The 27,849-nt window shown below is 33.0% G+C and overlaps 1 protein-coding gene and 1 non-coding gene across 4 annotated transcripts; one reads left to right on the top strand and one right to left on the bottom strand.

Moving 5' to 3' along the window:
• Positions 1-236: 236 nt before the first annotated feature.
• On the bottom strand, positions 237-27,261 carry LOC145327239 (sialin-like). 3 transcript variants are annotated; one of them, XM_080170824.1, is made up of 23 exons: positions 27,146-27,261; positions 26,549-26,570; positions 25,669-25,767; positions 25,179-25,270; positions 24,816-24,856; positions 24,515-24,595; positions 24,127-24,217; positions 23,741-23,826; positions 18,635-18,682; positions 16,500-16,557; positions 16,197-16,238; positions 15,303-15,383; positions 14,365-14,432; positions 13,641-13,678; positions 9,309-9,360; positions 9,033-9,079; positions 4,763-4,834; positions 4,225-4,265; positions 3,566-3,665; positions 2,227-2,277; positions 1,758-1,797; positions 1,369-1,452; positions 237-389 (listed from the first exon to the last, which is right to left on the bottom strand). In XM_080170824.1, exons 1-23 carry the CDS (start codon positions 27,170-27,172, stop codon positions 275-277), a joined length of 1,476 nt encoding a protein of 491 aa, XP_080026950.1. In that variant the 5' UTR covers positions 27,173-27,261; the 3' UTR covers positions 237-274. The 3 variants fall into 3 exon arrangements, with proteins under 3 accessions (XP_080026950.1, XP_080026948.1, XP_080026949.1); XM_080170822.1 differs by lacking the exons at positions 13,641-13,678; positions 14,365-14,432 and adding exons at positions 11,595-11,632; positions 12,340-12,407; XM_080170823.1 differs by lacking the exons at positions 13,641-13,678; positions 14,365-14,432 and adding exons at positions 9,747-9,784; positions 10,237-10,304.
• On the top strand, positions 19,161-19,242 carry TRNAS-CGA (transfer RNA serine (anticodon CGA)). Its single transcript has one exon. It is a non-coding gene; the product is annotated as a tRNA-Ser (tRNA).
• Positions 27,262-27,849: the final 588 nt, after the last annotated feature.

The following is a 27,849-nucleotide window of genomic DNA, read 5'->3' as shown; positions in this document are numbered from 1 at the left end:
AGATTACAATCCCAATTACACTCAACTTAATGAACCAACTAATCAAAATTCAAGAAAAGTAACCAAAGTTTAAGGGCGAACGAATAAGAAACTGTTATTATAAAACTTTGGGGACTAGTGTAATAAAATTCCATTGTCCCCTCCCTTCCTGTATACTAATTCATTGAACGCGTACTGTCGCTTGTACTAGTCCATATTATAGAGTAGCTATGCTAGCTAACTAAATGAAAACAATCCACAACAATTTTCTTTATTAATACAAACATATTTATTTCTAAACTTTGAAATCTTTCTCCGCTGTATGTCTGGTAAAGTTGAAACAGGATGTTTTCACATATTCAGAAGTTGTTTGAGATGAATAATCTTTGGAATTAAAATACTGGACATCTCTGAAATTAAAAAACTAAGATAAAGCAAAGCTTTTCTATAATTATGGTCGGCATTTTCCTCCGGATAGCTCTTTTCATTTGTTTAGGTTAGAATTGTCCTATCGATTTCAAACTTGACATCATGATTCCCATAACAATTAGGTATGAATTTAAAAGCAAAGCAACTCTATATAATCGTTACCAGAAAGGCCCTGCGTCCATTTAAACCATGCTGATTTTTAACTCTTTTATAACAACAATTTTATTTTGATATAATATTCCTAGCACATAATATGAACAATATTGCCATAAATATATAAAGACCAGCTATAAAGAATAAGATACTTAATTGCTAGCACATAATATGAACAATATTGCCATAAATATATAGAGACCAGCTATAAAGAATAAGATACTTACTTGCTAGCACATAATATGAACAATATTGCCATAAATATATAGAGACCAGCTATAAAGAATATAATACTTACTTGCTAGCACATAATATGAACAATATTGCCATAAATATATAGAGACCAGCTGCTATAAAGAATAAGATACTTAATTGCTAGCACATAATATGAACAATATTGCCATAAATATATAGAGACCAGCTATAAAGAATAATAAGATACTTACTTGCTAGCACATAATATGAACAATATTGCCATAAATATATAGAGACCAGCTATAAAGAATATAATACTTACTTGCTAGCACATAATATGAACAATATTGCCATAAATATATAGAGACCAGCTGCTATAAAGAATAAGATACTTACTTGCTAGCACATAATATGAACAATATTGCCATAAATATATAAAGACCAGCTATAAAGAATAAGATACTTACTTGCTAGCACATAATATGAACAATATTGCCATAAATATATAGAGACCAGCTATAAAGAATAATAAGATACTTACTTGCTAGCACATAATATGAACAATATTGCCATAAATATATAGAGACCAGCTATAAAGAATAAGATACTTACTTGCTAGCACATAATATGAACAATATTGCCATAAATATATAGAGACCAGCTGCTATAAAAAATAAGTTCCTCCAATCATCAATACTACAAAATTAAATAAATTATTCAAAATTTAGTGGTTAATCTTATGAGACACTAGCGGCTACGACCCAAGGGTAAGATAGTTGTGGGTGGGGGGGAATTGGTAATCGACTCCACTACTTTTAATTATAGTGTTATAAAGAAAAAGTTTCGCCACATATAACAAAACCTAACCTGACCCAATAATAATAAAAAAAACCAAATTTTTCAATTCAATTAAAAAACCAAAGTTTTAAATTCAATTAAAAAATACGGGAAGAGGGGTCTCTGTGCTCAACATGGTACTTTGGGGGGAATTGTCGTAATACCTTTCCACGTCTGTAACAATCCATGCTTTCACCAAAGGAACTAAAAAAACAACAATTAGTTATGTTATATTCTAAATTTTAATCTTATTTACAAAATTAAACTTATATATAGCTGTTGTTATGATAAGACCAAATATTCTATAGACACCTAGCCTTCTGAAAACTCTTGATGTTAGGTTTGGAAAGGATAATATTTTTATTGTAATTCTTATTCCAGTATGACTTCAAAATCGATTGTTTTTTACTGGATTGGATCTGGTTCTCAGCCATACTGAAAAACCATGTATAGTATCGTAATACAGACAATTATCCAGGAATATTAAAATAAAAATCATCAAATTAAACCAGGTAGTTAACCCGGGCCTACGACCCCCCAAGGTAACAAAACTGGTTTTAATCTTATAATCTTTCATTATAATATCCGCAGAAAGCTGTCAATAATACGATGCGATAAAGAACTATAATTTACCTAAGAATCCTGAGATATTTCCAAATCCATTTGTTATGCCATAAAGTGTTCCTGAAAATAACACATCAAAACAAAAAATTCTAATTATATTCATTAGGGTTGGGCTGGATATCCGGTTTGGCCGGATATCTGGCCATTTTTTAATATCCGGCCTGATACCGGATATTGAAACTATCCGGTTTCCGGGTATTCGGCTTATTTTTAATGTCGGATATCAAACGTTGTCCAGATATCCGGTCGTGACTAGATATCCGGCATTTGAAATCAGCCGGATATCACGTATCTGGCCAAAAAAGAATCCGGCCCAACCCTAATATTCATAATATTTTGTCCATTATTTGCCTGTCCACTTGTCTGTATATCCATATACATATATGTCTATGTTTGTCTATCTTAATGTCTAAATGTTTGTCTGTCTGTTCTGTCTACCATGAAACAGCGTATAGTGTCCAATAAAAAATGACCAATGATAGGCCAAAATATAATTTACCATTGGTCAATTACAATGTATACTGGCATATCATTGTATGACATCATTTTTTATTGGACACTAAATGATGAAGCTAAATCTAACTAAGCTGGACAAAATTGTTATAAAGCTATTGATAACATTTTTTAGCACAACGGGGGGGGGGGGGGTTGTGTCTGAAACACTCCTTAAGATGAAATTACCCCTTGTATTAAATTATTCAAAAATTTTTATTTTTGTTATTTGGATGATAGATGAAGTGTAGTAAAGAATCCAAAATCAAGATAAAAATAGATGCTATGTAATAAAATATGAATGTGAATAAATTTAAATTTTCCAGAGAGAGAAATTTAATTTAGAGTTTTGTATCAATAGATTTTAAATTCATAGTGCTGGATTATATTCCTTTAAATATAACATACATTGGAGTTTTATACTTGTTTTAAATGTACACCAAAGTAGATAGTTGAATATGTGCCTTAATATATCAAATCATGTTTGAAACAGACGTGTGGACTTTTGGGCTATGATTTAAAGTTGTTGCGCTTTCTTATTTGTAATTAACTGTTTAAGGAATCATCATGTAAAATTTGAAATAGATACGACAATTCTAATGCACGTATAATCGATCAGAGCTACAAAAGATTAAACGACAAAAGACCTAATCCTACAAGAGACTAAATGACAAAAGACCCTAATCCAACTTATGATAAGTTAGGATTATTGGATATTAATTTGTGCACATCCAATAACCTAAATTAACTTAACATTTGTCATGCAGGTCTTTTGTAACAAGGCCCTTAGTAGGATTAAATCTTTTGTAAGATTAGGTCTTTTGTAGCAACGCCGTAGATGTAAAAAATACTGGACCTGATCTATTGGGAGCCAATGACATGATATTTTGAATATGACCAGATAGCACAGCTCCATTGAAACCATAGGTTATAGTCAATACTGCTATACATACATACTAGAATAAGGATCATAATGACATGATATTTTGAATATGACCAGATAGCACAGCTCCATTGAAACCATAGGTTATAGTCAATACTGCTATACATACATACTAGAATAAGGATCATAATGACATGATATTTTGAATATGACCAGATAGCACAGCTCCATTGAAACCATAGGTTATAGTTAATACTGCTATACATACATACTAGAATATGGATCATAATGACATAATATTTTGAATATGACCAGATAGCACAGCTCCATTGAAACCATAGGTTATAGTTAATATTGCTATACATATATAGGATAATTATATAACGTAAATTTTTGTGTGAAAAAGGTTAAAAAACAACATTATTGAAAAAAACGTTAGGATGGACTCATAGAGTTGCTACGCTTTCAAATCAATATGCAAAGTTTGAAAAGTTTGATAGGCCAATTCTAACATGTATAACTAACGGTTGCGAACGTACGGACGGGCCGACCCTAATTATGACTATATAAACTAACGGACAGACCCCATCTAGGAAAATAGCTCTGCTACTAAAAATGAATGAATTCAAAACCTGTGTTTTCTCAAGAGTCAGATAAGACATGGCAACCATTCCTAAGAAAACCATTTTAAATAATAAATAAACTAGAAATAATTATTAATTTTTCAATTATTTATTGAAGCAATCCCCCACAAATGATGAAAAATGTTTTCTGCATAATAAAGTTTAAATGTTTAAATTAGGAGGGTAGGGGGTAAAGGGGTAGGGGGTAGTGTGAGGAGGATCATTATCATAGCAGGCTTCAAGTTTCACTTTATTATAAAACATCAAAAACTGGTGCAAGATTTAAGTGATAATAAATGCAGTGTACGAACATACGAACAGCCGGACATCATATTACTTATACTATTATATAAAGAAGTAAGATTTTTTGTTTGTAGGGAAGGATCTCGCTAACCGCTGAACCGATGGAAGCTTTTTATAGGTCCCTAGATGGTTTTAGGCTATTACATTTTTGTAAAGAGTCCGGGTTTTAGGCTATTTTTATACCCACCAAATTCCTAGCCTCTAGATGCTAGGGGAGGAGTCGCTAGTACATATATAATGATACCTGAAGCAGGGATAACAAAGGCCAAAGTAGCGTTGATTTTCTGCATCCATATCTTTGAAATCTTCTCTCTTGCTAGACGAAAAATCTTTAAAGGGATCTTGGACAAAGTAGCTTCGGACAAAGTAGCTTCAGGACAAAGAAGCTTCCGGACAAAGTAGCTTCCGGACAAAGTAGCTTCGGACAAAGTAGCTTCGGGCAAAGTAGCCTCCACTGTTAATAAAGGTCATGGCCGCAGCGCTCGGCCCCCTGGCCTGCCTAGCCGCGGGCGCTCGGCCCCCTAGCCTATAACCTAACCTAAACTAACCTAAAATTTGTAAAAACATCATTTTAAAAATTGTAAAAACAATATTAAAAATTGTAAAAATCTACCAACCACTTTTTGTAAAATCCACGAAATTCCAAACCACCTATATATTAACAGTTGAGGATATTTTGCTTAAATAATTGTCCTGAGGCTAACATAGATTAGGTTAGGTTATGTTATAGGCTAGGGGGCCGAGCTCCCGCGGCTAGGCAGGCCAGGGGGCCGAGCGCTGCGGCAATGACCTGTATTACTATTGGAGAATAATTTTTCTTAAGAAGCTACTTTTCTTAAGTAAATGTCCTGAAGCTACTTTGTCCGGAAGCTACTTTGTCCTGAAGCTACTTTGTCCGAAGCTACTTTGTCCGAAGCTACTTTGTCCTAGATCCCTTTGAAATGGTTATTTCTCACATCATATCATAGACAGCTTACCGCGGATACGAAGATAAAAATAGGGAACGAAGCACGTGCTGACAACAACTGGCATTAATTTAATGATTTATAAAAAAATTGTCTGTAATACGATGTTGTAAATGATTTTTAAGTATGGCTGCCAAATTTTTACAAAACAATAAATTTTAATTTTTGTAAAATGTTTAATTTTTTGTCATACGATAAATCAGTCATTCGCCTGTTTTGGAGTTAGGAATGAATATTGATACAAAACGAGTAGATATTAAAATGTATATTTAGAGTAGCTGCAATAAAAAAATATCATACTGTAACAAAAATACAAAGTTATAAACACAGTTGTTTGTATATAAGCCAAGGCTCGGCAGCCGAAGATGTATTTAGCGGCTTTTTTAGCATACGAAAGCCGCCTGCCAATATGCAGTTGTAGTCGCAACTGCAGCTGATGAGTGCTTATGCTAAATTTCAGCTGACGACACAGCAAGCTGCAATTTGCAGCCAAACACTTAACTATCAAATGCTGAGCCACCTACTAAATGAGCGACTGCCGCGCCTTGATAAAGCTGACACAGCTAAAGTTTTAATCTAATGATATCTTGGTTCTCCTATTTCATACTTTTCAAGTAATTATCACAAATAAAGGGATACAAATATTAATAGAAAAGATTTAAAATAAACTCTATATACAGGATTGGCTAGTTTATTGGTATTTAGGCTACCAACTCAATATCTAAGGTCTATCCGTTTGTTCGTTCGTCACTCTCTCTGTCTGACCAAACTGCATTAAAATTTTTCAGGGAAGCCCATTATAGTGCCTACAAAAAGGGGATAAATTTAAAAACTTTTGTTCGTCATATTAAAAACAAGGATGACAACATCCATAAAAGCGAAGCTCTGAAACGGTAGGACAAACTGACATTAACTCTTGTATAATGTCAGAACTGAATAATCAGAATGTGAATGTATAAGAGTCAAAGCAAAATTGTAAGTAAATTTGTTGAAAAACTGCTTGATACAGGATAATGATTATGGACATACTTACATTTTTAGGACTTGATTATAGAGTTGCTTCACTTATAATATTGTACTTTGTTGTCCCAGGAATCAGTATACCAAAAATCAGACCAATCGGATAATTAGGTCACATACAAATTTGTTGTTAAAAATTAAAATTGACAATTCTAACATGCCTAAATTAACAAAAAAGCTATTTAAAAAAGTAAAAAAATTAACATGTTTAAAATGGACGTAAGGACATTTTGGTAATGATTATAGAGTTGCTACGCTTTCTAAATCGTACTTAACTACTAAAGGAATCACCATGCAAAATTTGAAATCGATAGAACAATTCTAACATGTCTACATTAACGAAAAAAGCTATCCGTGACGGACAGACGTACGGACGGACCGACATTAATTATATAGAAAAGCTTCGCTTTTAAAAATCTATTAGTCTAATATGACATAACTCGACGTCGACATACTTTAATTTATCCCCTTTTTATAGGCACTATAAGAGCTTTTTAAAAGCGAAGCTTTTCTATAATTAGGGTCGGTCCGTCCGTCCGTCCGTCACAGAGAGATAGCTCTTTTCGTTAATTTAAACAGGTTAGAATTGTCCTATCGATTCCAAACTTCGCATGGTGATTCCTATAGTAGTTAGGTACAATTAAGAAAGCGTAGCAACTCTATAAACAATACCAGAATTTCCGTACGTCCATTTTAAACATGTCGATTTTTAACTTTTTGGACAACAAATTTTTGTATATTAAAATTGTCTGATTTTTCAGATTTTTTGAAAACTGATTCCTATTACAACAAGGTACAATGTTATAAGCGAAGCATCTCTATAAACAAGTCCCAAAAATGTAAGTATGTCCTTAATCAGTATCATCTATTTATGCAGTTTTGCAACAAATTTTCTTAAAATATTGTTTGTACTGATGCATTAATATTCTGCTAATTCAGTTCTGACAATCTACAAGTTTTAATGTTCGTTTGTCCTTACATTTCAGAGCTTCGCTTTTATGGATGTTGTCATCCTTGTTTCTAGTAGGCTAAAGAAGATATATGTGTACTTGTAGATTCCCCTAACTGTAGGGCATGGTTGACTATCTAATAACATAGGCAGCCAGACAGACCTTTTTCAAGTGTTAAGCCCCTTCCATCAATTTAGGTTTTTTAACAACCACTTGTGACTAAATGTCTTTATCTGTCATCTGTTTTTTGTGCTGTTAAATTGTCTATGTACAATCAAGATTGATTAACTTAATAAAAAAATCTTATAAATATCGGATTAGACCAGTAAGTAAAAATCCCGAAAAGCATACCCCAATCATTCTGACTATTAGTAAGATCTTATAGTTAATCTTTGATTTCTATAGAAATCCAATATAATTATCTTATTAAAATTCGCTGTAGCTATAAAATTAATTTGAATTATTGGTCCTAAACTGGTATTTTCAGCTTTTGCAACGGCCAACCCAGGTTATAAAAGTACCAAACTATACATAAAAAAATATGTAAATATGTGAAATTCATAATAACGTTATTATTATTTTTATGCTTGTGTTTATATCCATATCTATCTATAGATAACTTTCCCTTTCTCCGTGCAAGCTGACTCAACGCATGTAGGTTATGTTACCAGGGAGTAAGGGAGGGGACAATGGATCGAATATTCAATCTTTAGGAGTCTCAGACTTTGGGGACTGGCTTAAAGGGAATGTGCAAGAATTTAGCAGTTTCTGACTGAGTTTGGGACTTGCACAAGAAATACCGTTACTCACTATGTTAGTTTTGAATATATATAGTTTTGCAGACAGAGAGTAGTTCAAATATAAATACATGGCCCCCCTCCCATACTATACTTCACTCCCTTCATCCCCACCTCCTTTTTAAAAGTAGACGAGAAAGGGAAATGGAGAAGGGAGGTGGGGGAAATAAACAGGATAAAAAGGGACAGGAAGGCATGCGGGTCATATACTTGCCCATCCAGCTACACGCCTGCCTGCCCCTTTTTTCCGTGTTCACATCACTTGCCCCCAAATCTCTTTTCTCTTTCCCTGTCATCTGAAGAGATCCAGGGAGATATTTCTAGTAATTAATTACAGAATGGTTATGTCAGTCTGTAATACTGGTAATCTTATTTTCAAATGATTGCTTTTTTTCTTGGAACTTTTTTCTTAGTTTATGGTTTTCTAGATTTAATCAACAATCACTTTACAATTTCCACCATATTTTCGGGATTATTCTGGTTTTCATGGCCTTTCTTCAAAAACTCTTAAATTGAATTAATTGCCCATTGTCCCCTCCCTTACTCCCTGTTATGTAACTGTAGCTAGCTTTCAAGATAATACACATATTAGAAATTTAAATACTTTTAACTTTTTATTTGAATTTTTATTAGCGAAGCTACTCTATAATTCGAATTATCATTATGTCAGTCTGTCTGTAAGAAATCGTATGTGGGAAATGTAATTTTCTTGGCTGCTATTTAAAGGAGACGGCTTTTTCGTGATGATTCCCTTTGCTGATGAGCATACAGTCTAAACTTACCAATTAAAGCATCAGATATACCACCGGCTATTTGTCCAATTATAACTCTAGAAAAATTATAAATATTTATAAAAAAAACTTTGTACTTTTGGTTAATAATGATATTAAGAAGTTAAAGATACATTCACGAACTCACCAATAAATGAGTTCCATGTTAGCAACCTAAATTTACGACAATTTCCCCTGTCATAATATCCATATATATTCTACTTATATTAGGGTACTGAGCTTAATGTTTTCTTGAAAGGCTAACCAGTGTAGATTAATGCTACTGACCTGGAAAGAGAAGGTGCACATGCAATTACTCCATTAAGAACAATATCATCTCCTACAACAAAAATAAGGAATAACATATTAAACAAAAAGAACCAAAAAAATCGTCTGGCCATTAACATACTCTGATTATTGCAGGGTTATTTTAGGGATAGGCATATAAAAGAAAAATAGGATCTACTGCAGTTCACGATAAAATATTGCTGGTAACGAATATTGCCAAAAATCTATAAAATTTTAAAGGCTGCTAGCTGCCAAACGGCTGAATGTACAGATCATGCCCGCACACTGTTTTAAGCAGCATAAGAAGGCCTACAAATAATCTGGAATAGCCATAAATCAATAATGCATAATTATCTCGCAGTGCAGAAAAATGCGCGAAAAAGGCCTATTTACGCGTTTTTCCTTTAGTGAAGCTTTCCTTGTGCATAAAATAATTACCAATAGGAAGTATATTTTTGATGAAAGCAGGACCCTCTACATTAAATAACAGATATAATATAATTAGTAAAAGTTGGATAAAAATAGTTTACCCCTAATTTTCAATTTACATCAATGCCAAATGATTTTGTTTTTAAAAATAATCATGTTGATGAAAAAGTATTTTTTTTTATAATTGTTTATAATTTTTAAAGAATTACAAAACTTCTAATCTCATTTTTTTCAAATATAAAGATTCTCAAAACTAATTTTTTCATATTCAAAATAAATGGAGTGTAAAGTAAAATATTTTGCTAATAATTGAACTTGTGTCTAAACATAAGAAGTAGCTCATAGAATAACTAGCTGTTAATTACCTTAGGTCAGAAGGTCAGGTTAGCCCCATAGGGTTAGGGCACCCTTATTTTCAACTATTCTAAAAATAAGGGTCAGGGGTATCAGCTTCGTTAGAGCTTCGAATATTTTCATTAAAAAAATATTTGTATTTCCTGTGATAAGAACATAGAGACCAAAACCATTACAAAATTGTCCCATCATATCTACCCAAACAGCTGGAGTCTGTAAATAAAACCATTACAAAAATCTCCCATCATATCAACCCAAACAGCTGGATTCTGTAAATAAAACCATTACTAAAATCTCCCATCATATCTACCCAAACAGCTGGAGTCTGTAAATAAATCCATTACAAAAATCTCCCATCATATCTACCCAAACAGCTGAAGTCTGGAAATAAAACAATTACAAAAATCTCCCATCATATCTACACAAACAGCTGGAGTCTGTAAATAAAACCATTACAAAAATCTTCCATATCTACCCAAACAGCTGGAGTCTGTAAATAAAACCATTACAAAAATCTCCCATCATATCTACCCAAACAGCTGGAGTCTGTAAATAAAACCATTACAAAAATCTCCCATCATATCTATCCAAACAGCTGGAGTCTGTAAATAAAACCATTACAAAAATCACCCATCATATCTACCCAAACAGCTGGAGTCTGTAAATAAAACCATTACAAAAATCTCCCATCATATCTACCCAAACAGCTGGAGTCTGGAAATAAAGAGCAGGAACATCAAATGTGATAAAGTTTAGACATACACTATAAGATATGCTATGCAAAGTTTAGTTCAAGCAAGAAATGATTTTAAAACTAATTAACCCTAATTTATTTAAGACCTGTGCATCATTGGATCTTGGCTATACCAGATTATTTGTAGGCCTTCTTATACCGCTTAAAATGTTGTGCGGGTATGATCTGTACGATCAGCCGTTTGGCAGCTAGCAGCCTTTAAAATTCATAGACTTTTGACAATATTTGTTACCAGCAATATTTTACCGTGAACTGCAGCAAATGATAACTAAATTTGATGAAAAGTTTGGATACTAACCAATCAAAATTCAATTAAAGAGCCCAAAGTTTTTGAGCAACGAGTAATATTATATGGTTGTAAAACTCCATCCCTGGATTAGTGGCTTTTTAATCATAATTTTCTGATTCAATATAATATTTCAATAGTAAAATAAAATTTCTTTCTCGTATTCATTAGAATCCGGTGGAAAGGAACTGGTTCTCATCCATACGAAAAAACTATGTCTAGCATCGTATTATATCCAGCTTTCTACGAATATAGAAATGTACAATCATAAGATTAAAACTAGTTTTTTTAGCCCCGAGGTGAGGAAAGCGGTTTATAACACGATGAAAGAAATAACTATTATAAAAAGACCTTAAAAAATATATGAAAATCCAACTTAAAACAGCATTTATATTTAAAAGCATCTAAACAATATTTGGGTTTCTAAGCTTGATAATACACAGTTTGAGCATAAAATAATTACCAATAGGAAGTATATTTTTGATGAAATCAGGACCCTCTACATTAAATAACAGATATGTTTATAAATTTTTTTTTTTCAATAATATAATTAGTAAAAGTTGGATAAAAATAGTTTACCCCTAATTTTCAATTTACATCAATGCCAATGCATGATTTTGTTTTTAAAAATAATCAAGTTGATGAAGAAGCATTTTTTTATAATCCTATTATATGAAGTAATAAGCCTTTTTTTCTCTGTAACGAAGGATCTCACTAACCGCTGAACCGATTTAGTTCTCCTTTTCAAGAAATCTTCAAATATATCCCAGGATGGTTTTAGGCCATTTTTTGCTATTTCCTAGCTCTTGAAATACAGAGCCCCTAGATGCTAGGGGCGCAGCCGCTAGTTTTTTTTATAATTTTTCAAAGAATTACAAAACTTCTAATCTAATTTTTTTTTCAAATATAAAGATTCTCAAAACTCCTTTTTTCATATTTAAAATAAATGGAAAGTATATTTTGTGAAGTTTTGAACCTTTAACCTCAAAGTACAATATTTTGCTAATGAGTGAACTTGTGTCTGAACATAAGAAGTAGCTTATAGAATAACTAGCTGTTTGTTTCTTAATTACCTTAGGTCAGAAGGTCAGGTTAGTCCCATAGGGTTAGGGCACCCTTATATTCAACTATTCTAAAAAATAAGAGGCGGGGGTATCAGCTTCGTTAGAGCTTCGAATATCTTCGTTAAAAAAATATTTGTATTTCCTGTGATAAGAACATAGAGACCAAATCCATTACAAAAATCTCCCATCATATCTACCCAAACAGCTGGAGTCTGTAAATAAAACCATTACTAAAATCTCCCATCATATCTACCCAAACAGCTGGAGTCTGTAAATAAATCCATTACAAAATTCTCCCATCATATCTACCCAAACAGCTGGAGTCTGGAAATAAAACCATTACAAAAATCTCCCATCATATCTACCCAAACAGCTGGAGTCTGGAAATAAAACCATTACAAAAATCTCCCATATCTACACAAACAGCTGGAGTCTGTAAATAAAACCATTACAAAAATCTCCCATATCTACACAAACAGCTGGAGTCTGTAAATAAAACCATTACAAAAATCACCCATCATATCTACCCAAACAGCTGGAGTCTGTAAATAAAACCATTACAAAAATCTCCCATCATATCTACCCAAACAGCTGGAGTGTGGAAATAAAGAGCAGGAACATCAAATGTGATAAAGTTTAGACATACACTATAAGATATGCTATGCAAAGTTTAGTTCAAGCAAGAAATGATTTTAAAACTAATAAACCCTAATTTATTTAAGACCTGTGCATCATTGGATCTTGGCTATACCAGATTATTTGTAGCCCTTCTTATACCGCTTAAGAAGTTGTGCGGGTATGATCTGTACGATCAGCCGTTTGGCAGCTAGCAGCTTTTAAAATTCATAGACTTTTGGCAATATTTGTTACCAGCAATATTTTACTGTGAACTGCAGCAAATGATAACTAAATTTGATGAAAAGTTTGGATACTAACAAATTAAAATTCAATTAAAGAGCCCAAAGTTTTTGAGCAACGAGTAATATTATATGGTTGTAAAACTCCATCCCTGGATTAGTGGCTTTTAAATCATAATTTCCTGATTCAATATAATATTTCAATAGTAAAATAAAATTTCTTTCTCATATTCATTCGAATCCGGTGGATAGGAACTGGTTCTCATCCATACGAAAAAACTATGTCTAGCATCGTATTATATCCAGCTTTCTACGAATATAGAAATGTACAATCATAAGATAAAAACCAGTTTTTTTAGCCCGTGCCTTTGGCACCTCTGGGCTAAAAAAACTAGTTTTAATTTTATAATTGTACATTCTATATCCGCGGAAAGCGGTTTATAACACGATGAAAGAAATAACTATTATAAAAAGACCTTTAAAAATATATGAAAATCCAACTTAAAACAGCATTTATGTTTAAAAGCATCTAAACAATATTTGGGTTTCTTAGCTTGATAAAACACAGTTTGCGCATAAAATAATTACCAATAGGAAGTATATTTTTGATGAAATCAGGACCCTCTACAGTAAATAACAGATATGTTTATAAAAATAATTTTTTTCAATAATATAATTAGTAAAAGTTGGATAAAAATAGTTTACCTCTAATTTTCAATTTACATCAATGCCAATGCATGATTTTGTTTTTTTAAAAATCATGTTGATGAAGAAGCATTTTTTTTATAATCCTATTATATAAAGTAATAAGCTTTTTTTCTCTGTAACGAAGGATCTCACTAACCGCTGAACCGATTTAGTTCTCCTTTTCAAGAAATCTTCAAATATGTCCCAGGATGGTTTTAGGCCATTTTTTGCCATTTCCTAGCTCTTGAAATACAGAGCAGCCGCTAGTTGTTTATAATTTTCAAAGAATTACAAAACTTCTAATCTCATTTTTTTTTCAAATATAAAGATTCTCAAAACTCCTTTTTTCATATTTAAAATAAATGGAGTGTATATTTTGTGAAGTTTTGAACCTTTAACCTCAAAGTACAATATTTTGCCAATGGCTGAACTTGTGTCTGAACATAAGAAGTAGCTTATAGAATTACTGGCTATTTTTTGTTTGTTAATTACCTTAGGCCAGAAGGTCAGGTCAGCCCCATAGGGTTAGGGCACCCTTATTTTCAACTATTCTAAAAATAAGGGTCGGGGGTATTAGCTTCGTTAGAGCTTCGAATATTTTCATTAAAAAATATTTGTATTTCCTGTGATAAGAACATAGAGACCAAAACCATTACAAAAATCTCCCATCATATCAACCCAAACAGCTGGAGTCTGAAAATAAAACCATTACAAAAATCTCACATCATATCAACCCAAACAGCTGGAGTCTGTAAATAAAACCATTACAAAAATCTCCCATCATATCTACCCAAACAGCTGGAGTCTGTAAATAAAACCATTACAAAAATCTCCCATCATATCTACCAAAACAGCTGGAGTCTGGAAATAAAACCATTACAAAAATCTCCCATCATATCTACCCAAACAGCTAAAGTCTGTAAATAAAACCATTACTAAAATCTCCCATTATATCTACCCAAACAGCTGGAGTCTGAAAATAAAACCATTACAAAAATCTCCCATCATATCTACTCAAACAGCTGGAGTCTGTAAATAAAACCATTCCAAAATCTCCCATCATATCTACCCAAACAGCTGGAGTCTGTAAATAAAACCATTACAAAAATCTCCCATCATATCTACTCAAACAGCTGGAGTCTGGAAACAAAACCATTACAAAAATCTCCCATCATATCTACTCAAACAGAGTCTGTAAATAAAACCATTACAAAAATCTCCCATCATATCTACTCAAACAGCTGGAGTCTGGAAATTCTCTATCCGTCTACCCGTCTATGGGATGAAAGCAAATTGCTCTGCTGCTCTTTTAGATATACGACTGAAATTTTGGGTGATGATTCCCTGTACCAATAAACACTTTTATTATAGAGGTTTCGCGATTTTTTCAGTTGATTGAACGCAATTATCTCTCTTTCTAAACTTCTGCTATATAAATTACTTTGTCCGTTTGTCCATCAATCCATCCAGGATTTTTTAGGTTTTGTTACTTTTGGATGTTGTCCTCCTTCCTAACTTCCCATAAGTTAGAGGTAAGATTTAGGATTATATGCTTATTCTTACTTTGATCATATCCCAGAGAACTGGAAAGATGGGGGTGGCCATGTCTGCTTCCAGCTGTTTCGCGTTGAAGGTTCGAGTACTACATATTTAACTAAATTTACCTTGCTTCACCATCCAAAATAAAGCAGATTCTAATATTAAACAGGGATCTAAAGGGATAAGACATTGACCGATAAATTGATGTACAAGGCCAATGATGATACACAATATTACCTGTGTAGATTATAAATATTGGTTGAAAACGTTTGGTCACTCCCCTTATTGAACCAACCAATCAAATTCCATTAAAGTCCCAAGGTTGTTTATACAACGAAGAGAAAAAGAAAAGAAAAACTTTTGGGACAAGTGTAATAAACAGCTCAATGTCGCCTCCCTTCCTGAAAATAAACAGTAATTTCTGAAGTTCATAATTGGCTAAAAAATAGACTAATTATGGTTCTGAAGGGGGGGGGGGGGTCTTGAGATGTTTATTACACTATTCCCCAAAGTTTTATAATATTTTCTTATTCAGTGTCTAAAAAACTATTGCACTTATTTGCAGAGTATATCTGTATAATCTTTAAAAATCGGGATCTTAAGGAATAAGGCAATGGCCTAAGAATTGATATACATAACTAATGATGATAAACAAAATCTATAGATTAAAATTATTGACTTATAAGTTTAAACACTTATCAACCAATCAAAATTAATTCAAAGTAACAAAAGATAACGTTACTGAACAACTTTAGGTACCATTGTAATGTCATAAGTCCCATTACTACATCTAAATATAACTGGGCAAAAATGAAGTGTTAAATAATGATAAAATGTAAGAAAATGTACCCCATGTTCAATGTCTTCAAAAAGATATATTCTACAAAAAAAAAATGAAGGTCTTATATTTAGTTTCCTGATAATATGTTCTTTTTCTGCCTCAGAAATATATTTATCATCCTGAAATAAAGATAATCTGACAGCTGCCAAGGTCAAGAACGTCAAAGCTTTTTATTTTTACTTTTTAGGGAAAGGGGGGGGGGGGGTAAAAAAGGAGTTTCAAATGGTGGGTGTGGGTGGGGGGTTCTAAACACACATTTCCAACCCTTTGGGATTTAAGTCAAAAGTGAGGGATCATTTTCCCCGTTTCTCCCCCCACCTCAAGAGCTCCTAGAGGTCTATAGGGACCTATAAGATGAATCAAAAAAAAAAAAAATTTACCTCTGGTGAGTCAAACACAAACAAGAACCACAGAACATTCCACACAAACGTTATCAAACTAAAATTATTGGGATTATATATTATATATTTGTGGTTCTGTCTTGTTAGGTTAGGTTAAGTAGAGCTTTGAATAGCTCAGAATGACAATTTACCATCGGTGTAGGACTACCTACCGTTTTTTAAGAGTGGGGGGTTGGATCCAATCATCGCGGTTGGAAAAGAAAGGTTTTAATTCTAACTTTCTGACTGTGGTTATCTATAATAAAAAGTAGAACGATTTTTGTCCGTCCGTCCGTCTGTCCCTTAAGATCTCGGTAACCACTGAACCGATTGGATTATTCTCTTTAGAGTATATACCTATTGGTCCTGTGGTGGTTTTAGGCTATTTTCTTGGGGGGTGGGACACCCCCAACCCCCCAAAAAACAAACCCCCCCATTTTTTTGCAGAAGATTTCCTTGGTCCTTTTTTTTCTTTTTTTTACGAATTTCCCCTTAACTTTTTTTTTATCATCTCTTGGGGCAAAGCCCCTAGGGGCTAGTGGCGAAGCTGCTAGTGGCTAATAAAGACGTAAATTGATTCAAAAGATGTGTAACCACCGTTTCTTTTTAGGCTGATCCGTTCCTCTCTACTTATTACTCACAGGTAACCCATAATGATTAAGAGTATGTATATTTTAAAAAACAAGGATGACAGCATCCATAAAAGCGAAGCACTGAAACGGTAGGACAAACGGACATCAACATTTGTATAGTGTCAGAACTTAATAATCAGAATATAAATGTATAAGAGTCGGATCAAAATTGAAAGTAAATTTGTTAAAAAAAACTGCTGGATACAGGATAATGTTTATGGACATACTTACATTTTTAGGACTTGATTATAGAGTTGCTTCGCTTATAACATTATTCTTTGTTGTCCCAGGAATTAATATACCAAAAATCAGATCAATCGGATGATTAAATCACATGAAAATTTGTTGTTTAAAAATTAAAAAAATCGACATGTTTAAAATAAACGTATGGACATTCTGGTAATGATTATAGAGTTGCTACGATTTCTAAATCGTACCTAACTACTACAGGAATAACCATGCAAAGTTTGAAATCGATAGGACAATTCTAACATGCCTAAATTAACGAAAAAAGCTATACGTTACGGACGGACGGACCGACCCTAAGTATAGAAAAGCTTCGCTTTTAAAAACGCTACTGTATAAGTTGATTTATCTATAATACAAAGTAGAACGATGTCTGTCTGTCTGTCCGTCCGTCCGTCCCTTAAGATCTCGGTAACCACTGAACCGATCGGATTCTTCTTTTCAGGGAATATACCTACTGGTCCTGTGGTGGTTTTAGGCTATTTTTTTGGGGGGTGGGACACCCCCAACCCCCACAAAAACAAAAAATCCCCCACCCATTTTTTTTTTTTTTTAATGGATTTTCTTGGTCCTTTTACGTATTTCACCCAAATTTTTTTTATCACCTCTTGGGGCAAAGCCCCTAGAGGCTAGGGGCGAAGCCGCTAGTATAAATAACAAAATAAACAAATAGATTAGACAAATCCACTTTTATTAAAAGCGAAGCTTTTCTATAATTAGGGTCGGTCCGTCCGTCCGTCCGCCCGTATGTCCGTCTGTACGTCCGTCCGTCCGAGTTACGTTTTTATTCGTTAATTTAGGCATGTTAGAATTGTCCTATCGATTTCAAACTTTGCATGGTGATTCCTGTAGTAGATAGGTACGATTTAGAAAGCGTAGCAACTCTATAATCGTTACCAGAATGTCCGTACGTCCATTTTAACATGTGGATTTTTTTAATGACAATTTTTTATGTGATAAAATCATCTGATTGATCTGATTTTTTGATTACTGATTCCTAATACAATAAGGTACAATATTATGAGCAAAGCATTTCTATAATCAAGTTTAAAAATGTCAGTATGTCCTTAAACAGAATTCTGTATTTAAAAAGATTTGCAACAAATTTACCTATAATTTTGTCAAACCTTATATTTTCATTTTTTGTATATTCAGTTCTGACACTCAACAAAAGTTAATGTTCGTCTGTCATATCGTTTCAGAGCTTTGCTTTTATGGATGTTGTCATCCTTGTTTAAAGATATAAAAATAAACCACCTTGTTATGTAGAAAACCCAAGTCCAACTCAAATACGCTAAAATTACCCTAAATAAAATTCTAGTTTAAATATAATGTTTTTATTCGCTCACAAGAAAAGTTTAACGCATAAATTTTATGATGTTAAATGTCAAATATGTTTTTAATGTTTATTTTTTATTAATGTTTTTAATATTTATCTTTTATTAATGTTTCTTTTTAAGAAATTAAACATTTTTTTAGGGTATAATATGTTGATATATTTTATGCTTATACTAAGAATTATATATTTGAATTTCGCGGGTTTAACTAATCACGCAACCTCGACCACTTTCCCTTTCTGTTGTGCTAAGAATTTTTACTGAAAGCAGGGTAAATTCACGAAACCTCGAAATTAAAAAAATATAGTTATATGTAACAACACAAAAAGTATATTAATGGAGACGTTTTAATTCTGTTTATGATTATCAACGCATTTTTGTGCATTTAAATAATGAATTTGTTCAATTATTAATATTTTTTGAAATTTTAGACACTATCTTACATCGCAGTCGTGGCCGAGTGGTTAAGGCGTTTGACTCGAAATCAAATGGGGTCTCCCCGCGCAGGTTCGAATCCTGCCGGCTGCGGAATCTTTTTATTTTACTTTGTCAATTTGGAATTGAATTCAGAGATAAATTATAAGCTCAAAAATACGTTATAGTTATTTCTCGCATCATATTATAAACAGCTTTCCGCTGATATAAAATGTACAATTATAAGAATTTTTAGCCCCGAGATGCCCAAAGAATTTATATACAATACGTGGATATAGTGTTACAGGGGCATTTTTGTCTTGAATTTTAGTTGCCAACATAGACCTCAAATATTGGTCAATGCATTCCTCCATGGTCAGGGGGCGGGAGGGGATGGGGGTAAAGTCATAATTTGGGATGTATCGTTATATTAGCCATCATAAATATCTTATCAGGGTGTTTCGGAACGCATTGCCTAGCCGTTCTCGAAATCTTATCTCGAAGCCCTCCGAATGACCAACATAGTGAAGTTTACGAATGTGTATTTATTACCATGAAAACAGTAAGTCTAAAACAAAAATATAAGAATTAATTACATAAAATTAATGGTTATTATTTTTGTAACATCGAGGTTGCGTGATTTCAATTTAATAAAAAATATGAATTTTCTAAAAAACTTCAAATTGGCACGAATCATATTAAATCGCATCAGAAATTGATAATTTTAGAATAAAATGATCAATAATATTAAGGAAAATATTCGTATATCAAAACTTAGCAGTTAAATGGTCTATTTGTTGAAAAATTAATGATTTAAATTTCTTCATAAATTTGTACCATTCTACGCTTATTTTCAAGAATTAAAGATAAATTCTTACCACATATGATGTCAAACTAAGCAGGAAGGCTTATTTGAGATATTCCACACATCAGAGCGCATGTATATTCAAGCAATACATTATTTTCATTCACGTAGCTCCTCACGTGGGACTTATCAAAGGAAAAGTGCGCGTCTCTTTTGTTCGTTTACAAGCCACGCGCCGCGCGGAGATAGTTAGGAATGCCGCGTAACACACTCATTCTCTGGGGAATTCTGGTGTAAGGAAAAGGGATTAATGGGTTCGAACTTGCCAGGGAATACAAGAAATACATACCGAAACACAGGGAATGAGAATCTGTCACAATATCCACGTATTCTATATCCATTAAAACAGGACAATCTACTCAAAAACTCAATTTGAGTAGATGGTCTGATAATCTACTGTTTTAACGTCGCTACTAATGGATGTGTTGTATGTCGTCATCTTGCTCAATGAATTGTCGTCAATTTAGGTTGCATAATTTATTAATCAGTTCGTTCATCCAGTAGAAGGGGAATGGGTACAGTGGATGGAAGGGGGGATCTTTAATTTAGCCAGCTACAAGTTTAGTTTCATTAGAGTACATGCTAATCTGGTGTAAGATCCAAGTATTTATAAATGCATTTCTAGTTCAACTTAACACACATAGGATATGTAACACAGGGAGTAAGGGAGGGGACAATGGATCGAATATTCAATCTTTAGGAGTCTCAGACTTTGGGTACTGGCTTAAAGGGAATGTGCTAGAATTTAGCAGTTTCTGAATGAGTTTGGGTACTTGCGCAAGTAATGCCGCTACTCGCTGTGTTAGTTTTGAATATAATTCAGGGCGTTTAAAAAAAAACTGCGTTTTCCGGTTTTGGGAAACAACCAGTAGGAGTATGAAAAAAATAATTATATATTCTTATTCTCTATAAAAATATGGATTAATTTTATAAAAGGTGTTTATTGATTACTCTAAAAACAACGGCGCATTTTAGAGTTGATTAATTCTAAAAAGCATGAATGATAATTTTTTCGGTCAGTTTTTAAGGCTTTTTATATTGTTTTATAAAAAAAATACTATTCCTATCTGTCTAAAATGATAAACAAACATATTTTATTTTCATTTCAATTTTTATTCAACTTATTTACAGGTTTACTAAAACATAAAACGCATTTTTTTATCATAGACAAAATATCACAAATATCACATCAAATGCTTTGTTATTATCAAAACAGGACTATTTTTCAAGGCATTTTCCATCCATATCAATGCACTTATCAGCTCGTGTTTGAATATCCAACACTGCTCTAGAACACATTGCAGGATCAAGCTGCCTAACCTCTCGTTCTATAGCTTCCTGCAACTCATCCAGGTTAGTAGGTTTGGGATAATAAACTCTGGATTTTAAATAGCCCCACAGAAAGAAGTCACAAGGATTAAGGTCAGGTGACCTTGGTGGCCATTCACGATCAGCTCCTTTGCTTACAAGCCGACCCCCAAACTGGCGGCTCAGGTAAGCTATATTCCTCCTCTCTGTATGGCATGGAGCTCCATCCTGTGTCCAGGTAAGGTTGGCCAGATTGCCACCATTGGATTCTCAGGTAACACATGATATTGCAATAGTGAATGGTATCGTGCAGCATTCATTGTTTCATTGCGTTAAATCTTAGACCAAACAGTCCAGACATTCGAATGCCACAAAAACATGCAATTTTTGGGAAACAAACCGCTCATGTGCAAGGTTTTCTGGCCGCCTTCGTCGTTTTGCAGAGTACATGCGGACATTCTGCGAATTAACATGCCCATTTAAATCAAAATAGGCTTCGTCTGAGAACGACATGTTTCTCATCTCTTGAACAGATTTTCTCTCAATCCATTCACTGAAACTAACACGTCTAGGAAAATCTGTGTCCAATAACCGCTGGGTTCTAACAGCTTTATAAGGATGATATTCTATTTCCTTAGCAATTCTGTGCCAGCTTGCTGGACTAATTCCAAGTCTGTTTGAATTTATTGGAGAATGGTCACATCCAATGTTTTTTATTCTTTTTTAGAATCCGCATCCATCAAACGGCGAGCTCTTCGCTTGTTTCTCTCTGTCACTGCTGTGCGCTTACGGCCACTAAAAGTGCGCCCTGGAGATTTCTTACTGTTACAATTACGCATAGTCCAATTAGATAATTGTTTCTTCAATATTTCTCACTGTATTTTTTGATGGTGGTCGCGATGTAGAAAATCTTTCCATATATCCTTGTAGAAGATCTGGCCAAAAGTTTTTTTCCTTTCACTTAATTTAGAGTATTCAAGTAAAAGAAAAGTCCTTTGTTCTGGAGTAAACTGTTCACGTATCATTGTTGATAGTTTTAAGATGTAATCAAAACTGAATATAATATTATATCCCCCCCCCCTCCAACATCTTATATTAAGGGCCTAATGTTACACAATTCCGGTCAAACTTTAAAATCTCCGCCCACTTTTGGCATCTAATTGAACTGGAACTACTTAACGGACATTTATAATCCACCCCTCCCCCCTTCAAATACGGATCAAATGTTTAATATTTACGGTCAAACCATAAATCTCAAGTGCATACATCAACATTTAAGCTATTAATTTGTAGGTTGCACTTTTAAGTAAATAAAACAAACTGCTGTAACTTTTTTGTTTTTAAAGATAACTTCTTGGGATAAAAAGTATTTTAATTTTTATGTTATAATCTAAAATACTATAAAGAGTTAGTCACCTAAAGTTTGTTCAACTAAGAGAAACAAGAAATATTGCAATTTGTAAGGATCTAAAAAGCGTTTTTCAGAGAAAAAAAGGGAAATAATGACAAAAAATTAAACATGCACTTTCATTTAACCATTTACCATATTATTAATGGGATTTTAAAACTTATTTCAATCAAATTGATATATCAAATTTAACATCAAGCATTTTTCTCCTACATGTACCTATCAGAATAGCCGTATTTTTAGAGATATTAAAAAACACCTTAAGCAAATCTGGTGTACATTTTTACATAGAATATGGACCTATAATCATTTTTTTCATACTCCTACTGGTTGTTTCCCAAAACCGGAAAAGGCAGTTTTTTTTAAACGCCCTGTATATATAGTTTAAATATAAATACATGGCCCCCCTCCCATACTCTATTTCACTCCCTTCTCTCCCACCTCCTTTTTTAAAGTAGACGAGAAAGGGAAATGGAGAAGGGAGGTGGGGGAAATAAACAGGATAAAAAGGGGCAGGAAGGCGTGCGGGTCATATTCTTGCCAAGACAGCTAGCAGTTACCCTACATGCCTGCCTGCCCCTTTTTTCCGTGTTCACTTCACTTGCCCCCAAATCTCTTTTCTCTTTCCCTGTCATCTGGAGAGTTCCAGGGAGATTTTTCTAGTAAATAATTACAGAATGGTTATGTCAGTCTGTAATACTGGTAATCTAATTTTTTAATGATTGCTTTTTTTCTTGGAACTTTTTTCTTAGTTTATGGTTTTCTAGATTTAATTAACAATCACTTTACAATTTCCACCAAATTTTCTGGATTATTCTGGATTTCATGGCGTTTCTTCAAAAACTCTTAAATTGAATTAATTGCCCTTTGTCCCCTCCCTTACTCCCTGTATGTAACAACAGTACCAAAAGTAGCCCCCAAGTAGGAGGATAAAAATGTCTTGTTCATACTTACCCACACATAGGATATGTAACAACAGTACCAAAAGTAGCCCCCAAGTAGGAGGATAAAAATGTCTTGTTCATACTTACCCACACATAGGATATGTAACAACAGTACCAAAAGTAGCTCCCAAGTAGGAGGATAAAAAGGTCCCCTTTTCCTTTTCAGGGCTCCACTGAAGAAAATATTAGTAATTTTGTAAATAAATCGTTATTTCATTGCAAATTTACTTTATTTGTTTTTGTATCTCCACACTGAAAGGTAGATAAATTACAACCTTAGTAGTAAACATTTTATCCTTGTATAAAATTAAAAGTATATCTTTGTTTATCATTTTAAGTTTATATATTTTGTGGGAGGGTACCTTGCAAAAAAGACTCTGTAAAAAAAAACCCACCCATAATAACAATGGAACGTGCCCTCTCCCCTCTCCACATCTAGGGGCGCAGCCTTTAGTAAGTAAATAAGCAAATACCTTAGAAACCAAAATATGCAGTGAGGGAAAGCAAACTCCTTCAAAGAGGCCTTGGAATATCCTGATTGTCCAAATCAACCAAACCCAGGACCTGAATTATTTCTTAGGTATAATTTAGAATTAATAAACAGTTGTTAATATTCGGGGTTTAACTTCCCAAAAGCGCAGCATATTACAAATTTTATCTAAAATGACCCCTTCCCTCCCAAAACCTATTTGTTCCTTCTGGCAATTTTTTTTACAAATAGGTTGGATGGGAGTCAAAAAGGTATCCCCCCTACATCCCTCTCACGCAACCCCAAGCTTTATAGAAATCCATTTTCTATCTATTTATTTTAATATCCATGGAAAACGATAAATAAGTATTATAGAATTTGCCAAAACTTACGTTGCCTCCATGTTGATGTATGAGAAGATAGGAGTTATGGCTGCCAACAATGTACAGAAAAACATGCAGATTCCAAATACTATTTTTTATATTTTTTTTTTAAATTAACATTAAAACTCACTTTTGGTGTACTGATGACCCAGACTAGTTCAGAAATAAGTACATATAGTTGTGAAAATACAAAGTAAAATAATTATCATTATTTATAATCAATGCTTTATACATTTTTTCAAAAATCATCAAATTAAACTTTATCCAAACCAATATAAAATAATTTTTCTAATTTTAAAAAAAAATTCCTCGTTTTGTGCCATATATCTCAGCAAGCCTTCCGCCAGGTACCTAAAAAATAAAGAAAGTATTATTTATATTTGAATATTTTCAAAAAAAATCATGTTGAAAACGACATTCTCAAAAATCAAAAAAAGTTGACAAATCTTATATTTAAGCTATATTCTAAAACAAAACTGCTGGATGTTATAGTGATTATGAAATGAGTCACCACTCTTTATATGGACTGCTTGACATATAACAATAAAAGGTAAAAAACCTTTTTTCCATAATTATTATTTATTGTCTATTACAAAAGAAAACCATCAAACAATGGTAGTAAACATCATTAAATACTTAGAACTTTCACACAAAAGTTTTGCAATTAAATTACCTGTGTTATCATGTAGCCAATGAAGAAAGCACTTTTGACCTGAGCCTCCCCATCCTTTTTGTTTTGTTCAGGGTCTTCCCCTCCACCAAATTCTAAAATTTGTAACATAGATGATGAGGTAAAATTAAGTGCAAAGCGCGCCAAATTTTTTTTTACCCTCCCTACCCTTTTAACTGCAACAATTTTCACTTGGGGAAAGTCTTTCTGAGGCCGTGGAGGGGGGGGGGGGGAGTGGGGGTTTTGTATATTTTCAATTTTCAAATTTTAATGTCCTTATTGTAATGCTTTTGACATGATAATCCATTGTAGAAATAGAACAAGCTAAAACAGTTGGCAAAAATAGGTTATTGAGTAACTTTTATTTTTACAACGTTGTTAATTTGTTTCGCTGTTCTACTGATGTACATAGTTGTTTTTTCCCCCAGTTTTAATGAATTTAATTGATTTAGTGTTTTCTAATACGAGTTAAGTTGGTTATTACTTATGATACCTGTTAGATTTACATATGGACCAAATGTATTGTTAACATTGGTCATTTCCACCAAAGCAATGTTGATATTGGTTCTCAACATATAGTTCACTGTTAAACCTAAGATACAAGTTTTTAATAAGTAAATGCTCAGCTTCGTGACTCTAGCATTTAACTTTATTAAACAATTATTTAGATTTTTCTTTGAACTCTGTTTGGTTAAAATGTAATAGAAATAGAAAACAAGGATGACTACATAGATAAGTAGCGAAGCACAAAAAATCACAAATGACAAACAGTATTTTATTCAACCAGAGGTGAATTCTTAAAAAACTTTTGCCCCACTAAAATCAGTGAGGCAAACTAAAAATTTAGACGGGATAATTTTGCTTCACTAAAATTTTGGTGGGGAAAACTGATTTTAGTGCGGCAAAAGTTTTTTTTAAGAATTCACCTCAGGTGTCCGGTAATCATAAAACAAATTTGATTTCAGAAAATCACAAAATCTTCCAGGTGTTAAAAATATCTTTTCTCGTATTCATTCGAATCCGGTGGATAGGAACCGGTTCTCATCCATACGAAAAAACTATGTCTAGCATCGTATTATATCCAGCTTTCTACGAATATAAAAATGTACAATCATAAGATTAAAACTAGGCTAAAAAACCTAGGGGCTAAAAAAACTGGTTTTAATCTTATGATTGTACTTTCTATATCCGCGGAAAGCTGTTTATAATACGATGCGAGAAATAACTTTTAAAGTGATTTCTTTGAAGCATGACTGACAGACCAACAGAGCAAGTAAATTTTATACTAGATGATCATGCACAAAACCAGACATCTGTTTTAAACAGAAGCAGAGATTAGCAGTGGCACTAAAACAAAAAATAAAAAACCTTACCAAAGAAAATCAAAGCAGCAGTCTAAAAATATAAAATGTTAATTCATAAAATTATAATTATCTGAACAAAACTAGTATATCTATGTTCAGCTTTAACAAAAAAACAATGTTATTTAATTATTTTGATTAGAATTATGATTTATTTTTTATCCTTCTAAGCTATGGAAATGGATGTAGAATATACGTTGATATTATGACAGGGGAAAATTGATGGTAATTTAGGTCGCTAACATGGACCTTATTTATTGGTCAGTTCGTTAATCCAGTAAATAAATGGGGTGGATGGGGGTATTATTATTTTAGTCCTCTGCTAGTTTTACTATATTAGAGAAGATGAAAATCTGGTAAAGCATCCAAGTAATAATAAATCCATTGTTATGTGAAGTTGACTAATAGGAGACATCGTAAAGTGACACAAAAAAACTGACGGCATACGATAAAATAACCAATGAGAGGCCAGTATAAATTTTACCTTTTGTCAATTACAGTATATACTGGCCTCTCATTGGTCAAATTTATTGTATGACGTCTTTTTTTTGGTGCCACTTTACACTGTCTCGACTAAAAGAACTGTCAAAAATCTTTTCAAATGTTCACCTGAAATCTTCTTAAAAAGAAAAACATTTTTGAAGATAAAGTTTTCGCAATTTGAAGAAGATTATATATATACAATGAAGAAATGCTACTAATTGACAAAATTGGAAAAAAGGATGTTTCTTTTGACAGGTAAGATAATATACTCTGCTTAGGGCGTACATAATTAAATATGAGTTTTATATTTTTTTATCAATATTTTATTAGGTATAAAATTATATCTTTTTGGTGGTATTATGACCTCAACCAAACCAATTATTTTGACTTACCTTGATTACCCAAGGGCTAATTTTTACACTAGTCCCCAAAGTCTTTTATTGAATTTTGATTGGTTTATTCAATTAGTTCAGTGTCCATGCGTTTTAACCTCTAAATGTAATTTACAGAAAGGGTAAATTTGTGTATCATCATTGGAGATGTACAATAATTGATTGGCCATTGTCTTATCCCTTTAGATCCCTTGTTGAATACCTCTGGAGGAAGAACACACCGCGAGATCTTCTTTTAGTGTATCTCTGAGTAAAATTTTGCTAATGACTTGCATGATTATACCCTCAAACATCCATAATGTAACCAACCCTTTGATCGGACAAACATTGTCAGGAAGTCATAACTGTGAATGGTACTGAGTTAACCTAATCTAACCTAGTCTGACCTAAAGTCAATTCATTTTAAAAATAAGAAATGGTATTCTGTGCTCGACAAAG

The sequence above is a fragment of the Acartia tonsa genome, chromosome 8, assembly GCF_053477335.1.
Source record: "Acartia tonsa isolate MP-2025a chromosome 8, ASM5347733v1, whole genome shotgun sequence".
Taxonomy (NCBI): Eukaryota; Metazoa; Arthropoda; class Copepoda; order Calanoida; family Acartiidae; genus Acartia; species Acartia tonsa.
Note: the sequence above shows the minus strand (reverse complement) of the source record. Positions and strands in the feature narration are given on the sequence as shown.